This window comes from Poecilia reticulata, linkage group LG13, assembly GCF_000633615.1.
Source record: "Poecilia reticulata strain Guanapo linkage group LG13, Guppy_female_1.0+MT, whole genome shotgun sequence".
In the NCBI taxonomy this organism is placed as follows: domain Eukaryota; kingdom Metazoa; phylum Chordata; class Actinopteri; order Cyprinodontiformes; family Poeciliidae; genus Poecilia; species Poecilia reticulata.
Window position 1 is genome coordinate 32,532,687 of NC_024343.1, and position 8,573 is coordinate 32,541,259.

An 8,573-nucleotide genomic window follows, 5' to 3' on the forward strand; every position below is an offset into this window, starting at 1 on the left:
CTCTGCTTGCCTTCCAGTGCGTAACGGCCCGGAGAGCGGCTGTAAGGTTCTGGTCCAGTTCCCGCGCAGCCAGATCAAAGAGCTGCCGAAGAGCGACGTGGTGCAGGACGCCAAGTGGAGCCAGCTGCGCGGGCCGCACAAGGAGGTCAACTGGAGCAAGATGGAGGGACGCAACTTCGTCTACAAGATGGAGCTCCTCATGGCGGCGCTCACTCCCTGTCCGTAGGCCCAGCTGACGGTTTTCCTTCCACTCAACCTTCAGCTGCGGAGCCAGACGGCAGCTCTCGCTCAGCAGAATCAGATTCACGTCGGACTTGTTAAAGCGAAGACATTTGTTTACCGCTGATTTTTTAAAACGACAAACCTGCAGGAAGATCTGCTGTTCAACACAAAACAAAGTATTTTCTACAGTTTCTGGTGCTTGAAATATCTTTTATGTCATTTTATTTTCAGACGATTGTAGATACATAAAACTAACTTACAGGTAACTTTTCAGCTTGTTGTAGCCAAATACTTTTAGGTCAATAATTCCTTAATATTGATTTTAAAATAGTTCCTCTTATTTCACTCATCACCTGATGTTTTTCTCAGGTTATTAGTTAAATAATTTGCCAAAGGAACTAAAACTTATTAAAAAATTGTTTCCCTAAACAAGCCAAAAAGTTACTTGTAAGTTTTTAGATTGGAACTTTATTTCAAACTCAAGGTCTTCACTGCAAAAACACAAAATCTTACAGAGTAATTTTACAGTTTAAATGAGACAAAACTGAATTACGAGTTATTTAGTTTTACACATTTTCCCATGTTTTGGTGAAATGTGACCAAGATATTTGCAGCACAGATTTAGTGTTTTTGAAGTGCAACTAAGAAAGGAACAAAGCAAACAGACATGCATATCTACAGTCATCTAAAAATAAAATGTAACGTGGAGGTTTTGCTTTATTTCAGGATCTGCGGTCGGATCTGGACTAAAATACTTGGTTCTGTGTTTCTGCAGGGTGACGCTCTGATTCAGACGTTTCCCGTTATTTTTTTTACTAATTTTTTTTTCATGTTTCTGCTTTTCGGACTCAAACCTGTTCAGGTGAATAAATCCACACAGCTGAGATAAAATCACACGTTGGTTTAATTCCACAATAAATAGGGGAGTCGGGTGTATTTACACGGTCAGTTCAAAATGTAAACATGATGCAGGAGTTTTAAAATCTGATCCGGGCTTCAGGACGGAGTCTGGACTCTGCAGGACTTCATGTCTTCATCACAGAGGCTGCAGCTCCGTCGCATCATTTGCTGCAACGGGACAAACATGAGACTCACTGCAGCTGTATGAATATTTATGGGCCACAAACTCAAACCGTCAGTGGATGTGAAGCTGAAGCGACAGCTGGACTCACTGGGAACGACTGGCTGACGCACAGAGAGGCAGGAGCAGCACTGCAGCTCACAATACTCAACATATTTGGCAAGAAGGAAAGTCGAATGTTGCTGATCAGGATTAGAGAAAAGATTCATTCTGACTTTTTTACTCAAAATTATCAGATTTAGAATTTTTTCTTTATTATAACTTCTCAGAATTCTGACTTTGATCTTTTTTTAATACTTTTTTTTCCAGTTTTAATCGGTTTCAAAAGCTGATTATTTTTTTTGTCTTTACTTTTGAAACTCTAAATTCTCATGTTTGTTTTTTTCCAGATCATTTCTGAATTTTTTGGCAGCAATTTCCTCCTTTTTGCTTTCTACCCAGAACAGCAGCATTCAGACGGAGGTTAAACTGAAAACTGGTGTCTTTTTTATTTCAGGGTATTGGACTAAAAGGGGAACGTTTGTGTGGATGCTTATCGCTAAAATAGATCCTAATCCAAGTATCACTTTGTGTTGGACAAACAAAATCCAGGACGTTTTTTGGTTCCAAAGTGAAGAAATGAATCAGAAATTTAAGCTGTGTGAATAATTTCAGTTTAAACTTTTCAGTAATAAAATAAAAAGTTTAAATTAAACTTTCCGGCAGCAGATTTTCCATAGAGATGCTTTAAAACATGGAGGAGGCCCAGACCTGCTCCCTGAGGGACGCCGTCCTCACGCCAATAGCATTAGCTTAGCGTTAGCTTTGGCTTCTCCGGTGAGCGTTTGAAGGCCTCACCTGGCATCCGCCGCCGGCGTCGCCACGCCCCCAGCTTCCTGCAGCCCTGGTGCAGCAGCCACATGGCCAGCATGAGCAGAGCGGCCACCACCATCAGCGCCAGCGCCGTGACCGACAGGTACTGCAGATCCTCGTACAGAACCTCTGCAGGACATACGAACCGGAGTCAGGATCCAGAGCCAGACCGATTTAACCTTTGACCCCCAACTTCACAGAACAAAGATTTGCTGTCTGAGATGCTTTTATCTTCTTTTATCTCTAGTTTTCGCCCTTTGACCTTTCCTTCCTTCCTTTTACTGCTTTTAATAATTTAACACCTGGCTGATGGAGTTTATCAACACACTTCAAAGTCGACCTTTGACTCTTCCTGCACTCTGATATTTACAAACTGTTGATCTGACTCAGTCTGTTGTCTTGCAGCTCATGTTTTCTAGCAGAAAGTTTGGCGAAAGGACGATCTGGAGGACCCACCGTTCACTTTGAGGACGAAGCCGAGGTCGCGGCTGTTCCCGGCCGGATCCTCGGCCGTCACCACGTAGTATCCGGCGTCCTGCAGCTTCAGGTCGGACAGCAGCATGGAGCCGTTGTCGCAGGCTTTCACCCGGTCGCTGTAGTCCTGGGTGATGTTGGTGATGCCGCCGGGCCGCCAGGCGCCGATGGGGCGGCTCACCGCCCCGGACATGAAGCTCCATCGGATGGTGGGGACGCCGGACGACGTCACGTCCACCGAGAAGAAGACGTCGTCCTGCACCGACCGGATCAGGTTCCTCTGGGAGGAGCTGACGGAGATCGATCCGGCTGCCGGAGGACGAGGGGAAACGATTCAGATTTTACCCAAAATGAAAACCTCAAACATTTTGACATTAATCTTAGAAATGTTCTAGAAATCTCTGAGCGCCAAAAATAGAAAATATGTTCGAAATAATGATAAATAAAAAAAACATGGACATGAGAAAAACTCAGAAACTTTGAAATTAACCTTAGAAATTTCTGAAACTGAAAATTTGCAGGAAGAAACTTTTAGATTAATCTTAGAAATTTTCCAGAAAAAAAACGAGCCAATTTCTGAATTTGAAAAGTCAAAATTTCCCCCCCCCCAAAAAAATAATCAGAAACTTGCTTGGAAACCCCCCACCTCCCAAAATTTTGAGATTTGATAAATTTTCTAGAATAAACGAGGGCACTTGTGAGTTGGAAGCATCAATAATTTGCCAAAAAAAGATCAATCTGAAATTTTCAAATTAATCTCAGAAACTCTGAAATGTTTGAGTTTAAGAAAATGTCAAAAAAAAAAAAATTTTTTTTTGAAAAGTCAAGTTTGCCCAAAAAAGAATGAAAAGGTTTCGTTCCACGAGATATTTTTCCGTGTTATAAGTGAAATAATCCACCAGCGGAAATAGAAGTTTTTCATCAAAATTAAGGAATTATTTACTGGAAACAAACTCCTATATTTTGCTGAAAGGTTAGTAAACCCGTGGAGAGCTGTGGACCCGTCTTATTCTGCAGAACCAAACTTGGAGAAACATTAACACCAACTTTATGATTCTCTGGAGCATCATGGAGGTTTAGTCTGGGCTGAGCTGCTCTGCAGAAATCTGCTGCGCAAAAAACCCCGACGAGGATGTAAACTTATGAGCTGCAGCAGATTGTAAAACTGAACATTTTAACGTTTTTAACTGGAGGATCCGGTTGAAATTCTTCCAACAAACCAGCAGACAGAGAAAAGCTTCAGACAGAAAAAAGCTTCAGAAACAGAGAAAAGCTTCAGACAGAGAGAAGCTTCAGAAACGGCGAAGCTTCAGAAACAGCGAAGCTTCAGACAGAGAAAAGCTTCAGACAGAAAAAAGCTTCAGAAACAGAGAAAAGCTTCAGACAGAGAAAAGCTTCAGAAACAGAGAAAAGCTTCAGAAACAGCGAAGCTTCAGAAACAGTGAAGCTTCATCCTTCGCTCCGTTTCTGTTCAGCCGTTTTATGGCAGCAGTTCCAGCTGCAGCGTTCGGGTCATTGGTCCCCTGCTGAGCCACAAACAGGACAACGTTTTACCCAGACGTAGATCCAAACCGGCTCAGAGGTTCGGTGACGACGCAGGAAACTACGACGCCGTATCAGGACAACTACGAATAGAAAAGGAGTCAATTCCCACCGAAAACTACAGTTTGGAGACCTATCTCAGAAAAATACATGGAAATTTCTGAGCTCCAAAATTAGAAAATATATTTGATAAAGATGCAGGAATTTACAGGTTAACCTCAGAATTTCTGCAGACAGAAAACAAAAAGAAAAAAAAATGGATTCTCTGAACTCTGAAAGTTGAAAATCTGTTTGGAAATTATATAAAAATTGTGCTTAAAAAATAAAAGAAAAAGAACTTGGATGTGTTTTAGTTTGGAAAGTTGAACATTCGCAAGAGAAAAACTCAGAAACTGAGATTAATATTTATTGGAAAAACTTAAATTTGTGAGCGCTCACAAACTCGAGAAAAACTGAGAAATGTAGAGATTAATCACAGATTCAAGATTCATAACTCAGAAACTTTGAGTTTACTCTTAGAAATTTTCTAGAAAATGTTTTTGAAGTGTTATGAGGTTCAAAAGTAGAAGATGTTGGACTTCTCAAGCTTTTTTCCCCAAGATTTTCCCCAAAATAAAATCTGAGATGAATCTGAACATGTGTGAAAAGTTCTGCTGTTTCTGTCAGCAGTGCTGATGCGGCAGGAAACTGGTCCGACTGGTTTACAGCCTCCATAGTTTCTCTTTAATCTTTCTAAGACAAACAGTTCTGGTTCTGCTGGAATGTGTTTATTTAAACATTTCAGGCGGTCGAGGAGGAAGGCAGATGATTAAACATTAAACTTTTGAGGTTCTGTTCGACAGAAATGTTGATTTTCTAACCCAAGCAGCAGATCAACGCGCGCAGCTGCATAAAATGCCGCTTTTAGTCCGAGAAACTCACCTGAGTGGCACAGGTACAGCGTGATGCTGAGGAACAGCGCGACGTCGTGGACTTCCCACAGCCTGAACAGCAACATTAGAACCGCAGGCCCATCTGATGATCCAATTCTGGACCGGCCCGGTTCCGTTCCCTTCGCCGCTCACCTGGTTGTCGCGTTTTCTTGGAAATCGGAGAGAAGAAGCGGAGTTCCGCCTAAGACTGCGCGCTGTTCCTCCTCATACCTGCAGACAGGTCCACACCCTCCAGACAGGTTGAGCCAGAGATTACACAGACTCCCAAACCGCCCCGGGACCAGAACCAGAACCAGAACCAGAACCGGAAGCACTCACCTGGAGGATCGCAGCCCGACGCACCTGGAGAAACGTGCCAAGCAGGAAGTGCACACGTATGCAAAACACAAACAGAAAACACGGAGATGACGTTTCAGCGCATCATAAAAGTATTCACACCCCGTGAACACTTTACATTTCAAGGCAAAGTGGGAAGAGCTACGGAGCCCCCTGTAGGACAAACTGCGAAACAACAACAACAAACATTAACAAGATGGTCTGGTTTTTATTACAAAAAACATTTGAAATTAGACAAAAACTACAAGTAACTTTTTCATAAAGCTAGGAGCGCGTTTTAAGTAAATGATTCATTAATTTTTATTTTAAAAGTACAAATTTCACGTACAGATTATTTTACATGACATTGTTCTAAATAAGTAAAATAAACTATTAGTTAAAATAGGCTTAAGTTTTGACTTATTTCACGTGTACTAAGGATATTTCCACTAGAAACTAGATAAAAATATACTTAATAATATTAATAATAATAATAATTCTTATTATAAACATTTTATCAACATATTTATATGATAAACAACAAAAAATAGAAAAACAAACATTTGTGTGCATTGTTTCCTAAATAGGGGCTGCACAGTGGCGCAGTTGGTAGAGCTGTTGCCTTGCAGCAAGAAGGTTCTGGGTTCGATTCCCGGCCCCAGTCTCTCTGCATGGAGTCTCCATGTTCTCCCTGTGCATGGTGGGTTTTCTCCAGGTACTCCAGTTTCCTCCCACAGTCCAAAAACATGACAGTCAGGTTGATTGGCCTCCACAAAATTCTCCTTAGGTGTGAGTGTCTGTGTGCATGGTTGTGTGTCTCTGTGTTGCCCTGCGACAGACTGGCGACCTGTCCAGGTGACCTCGCCTGGTACGCCAGCTGGAGAGGCACCAGCACCTCCTGACCCCACATAGCTTAATATATTATTGTTTCACTTTCACATGAATTGATCTGAAAGTTATGATCGCCCTTAAATATTAAATCATTTCTTTCCATCTTTCATTAAGATAAAACACTTAAAAATCTCTGTGGTCACTTTAGATACAGTTTGTGTTTATGAATATGCTTCATTATTATGAAATCTTTGCTTTGCATTAGAAGTATGAAATATCTCACAGCTAAATGTCATTCCTCGCTCTCACCAGCAGGTGGCAGCAGCAGAGCGGCCAGTAACGCCGTTATAGATACAAAATAACAGATTTGTTTGTTTCCTTTACATTTTAGATTTATTAATATAAATTAGTTAGTTGTTGCAGATGTAATCAGTTATACCGTTTGTTAAGTTGCTTAGGTTTATTTGAAGACTAAATAAGTTTTAAAAGCAAAACGTTTTAACATGCTTCAGAATTTTCGCAATGGATTCTGGGAGCTATAAACCGTCTACATATTGGTTAATTTTGATTTCTCTTTTATAAATGTATTATTTCTCTGAATTTCTGAATGTTTAGTTGAAAGTTAAATCCTACAGTGACTGAGGGAATATTTTACTCTCCCACCGTGAGTCAGAACCGGATGTGTGACGTTGATAAGGGTCGGTCAGAGGAATGAACGGCATACTTACCTGGCAGGGGTGACTCCATGATCCTGTAGGTGGATCGCCCAGKGYGAGGATCAGCCATTGCASTGCGGCGATCTGACCTCTGTGAATTCTCCACATGGGAGAATCTCAACTGCACAATTTATGGTAGTGGGGGACTGCGTTCGCGCTCTCCCCTGGTCATCATGTTAAATNCTGACCTCTGTGAATTCTCCACATGGGAGAATCTCAACTGCACAATTTATGGTAGTGGGGGACTGCGTTCGCGCTCTCCCCTGGTCATCATGTTAAATAATACATTTTTAATCCAACATTATTTGTACGTTTGAGGTTTTTACAAGTAAGAATTGTCTGTCATTAAATATAAAGCTCATTTTTGGCTAGGTTAATGTGTTAAAACCAATGTTACTGAAAAATGGTCATTAATTCATGAAACTCGTCATTAAGGCTGCATATGTCACTTTTATAAAAATATTTTACATATTTGATTAAAATGTCTTATGTCATGACAGTATAATAAATAGGATGCAGTAAGAATAAATTTCCACCAATAAATTCATAACTTTGAGACTGAACTCAATAAACGATTTTTACATTTCTGATCTCCAATGGCTGAACATTTCCAAGGGGGAAAGAAAATAAAAAGTTTAAAATGTTAAAAATATGCTGGAAAAACTCAGAAATGTTTTATTAATCTCAGAATTTTCCCAGCAAAATCCTAACGAGAATTTTCTCAGAACAACCTGAGACTTCTGAATCTCTGAGTGGAAATTTACTTCCACTTTATTCTTTCTGTCTTCACTCCGTCGTAAATATGAGACAAATAATCAGAGAAGGAATCAAACTCCTCTGCCTCTCCCAGTGCTCCCAGTACAACCTGAAGAAACTCTCCACTCAGTCAGAAGCGACCAGTCAGAGCCAGGAGGCGGGGCTTAGCGCTGCCAATCACTCTGGTGCCCATTGAGATGAAACAAAGTGTATCTGTTGTCATTCATTCAGTTTTATTCCGTTAAATGTCATTCCTCGCTCTGACCAGCAGGTGGCAGCAGCAGAGCGGCCAGTAACGCCGATATAGACACAAAATAACAGATTTGTTTGTTTTCCTTTACATTTTAGATTTATTAATATAATTTAGTTAGTTGTTGCAGATGTAATCAGTTATTCCTTTTTTTAGGTTGCTTAGGTTATTTGAAGACGAAAAAAAGTTTTAAATGCTAAAAGTTTTAACACGCTTCAGCCTTTTCGCAATGCATTCTGGGAGCTATAAACCGTCTACATATTGGTTAATTTTGATTTCTCTTTTATAAATGTATTATTTCTCAAGATTTCTGGATGTTTAGTTAAAAGTTAAATCCTACAGTGACTGAGGGAATATTTTACTCTCCCACCGTGAGTCAGAACCGGATGTGTGACGTTGATAAGGGTCSGTCAGAGGAATGAACGGCATACTTACCTGGCAGGGGTGACTCCATGATCCTGTAGGTGGATCGCCCAGGGTGAGGATCAGCCATTGCACTGCGGCGATCTGACCTCTGTGAATTCTCCACATGGGAGAATCTCAACTGCACAATTTATGGTAGTGGGGGACTGCGTTCGCGCTCTCCCCTGGTCATCATGTTA

At 41.0% G+C, this 8,573-nt stretch overlaps 2 protein-coding genes across 2 annotated transcripts in view; one reads left to right on the forward strand and one right to left on the reverse strand.

The window, feature by feature from the left end:
• Positions 1–1,103, forward strand: part of med17 (mediator complex subunit 17) — a 10,151-nt gene extending 9,048 nt beyond the window's left edge. Inside the window, exon 13 of the mRNA XM_008426694.2 lies at positions 18–1,103. Within this exon, the coding sequence (XP_008424916.1) occupies positions 18–226 (209 nt within the window). The 3' untranslated portion in view covers positions 227–1,103. The remainder of the gene's footprint in view (positions 1–17) is intronic.
• A 5-nt stretch (positions 1,104–1,108) lies between these two features.
• Positions 1,109–5,608, reverse strand: vstm5 (V-set and transmembrane domain containing 5). The gene is made up of 5 exons (XM_008426696.2): positions 5,422–5,608; positions 5,093–5,313; positions 2,612–2,938; positions 2,141–2,284; positions 1,109–1,290 (listed from the first exon to the last, which is right to left on the reverse strand). Exons 2-5 carry the CDS (start codon positions 5,166–5,168, stop codon positions 1,259–1,261), a joined length of 579 nt encoding a protein of 192 aa, XP_008424918.1. The 5' UTR covers positions 5,169–5,313; positions 5,422–5,608; the 3' UTR covers positions 1,109–1,258.
• Positions 5,609–8,573: the final 2,965 nt, after the last annotated feature.

Excerpts from the sequence above, each read along its gene's own strand:
- vstm5 (XM_008426696.2), bottom strand. The coding sequence starts at position 5,168 with ATGTTGCTGTTCAGGCTGTGGGAAGTCCACGACGTCGCGCTGTTCCTC. Across the intron at positions 2,939-5,092 it reads GCTGTACCTGTGCCACTCAG|CCGGATCGATCTCCGTCAGC; the intron begins GTGAGTTTCTCG and ends GTCCTCCGGCAG. Across the intron at positions 1,291-2,140 it reads ACGCCGGCGGCGGATGCCAG|CAAATGATGCGACGGAGCTG; the intron begins GTGAGGCCTTCA and ends GTCCCGTTGCAG.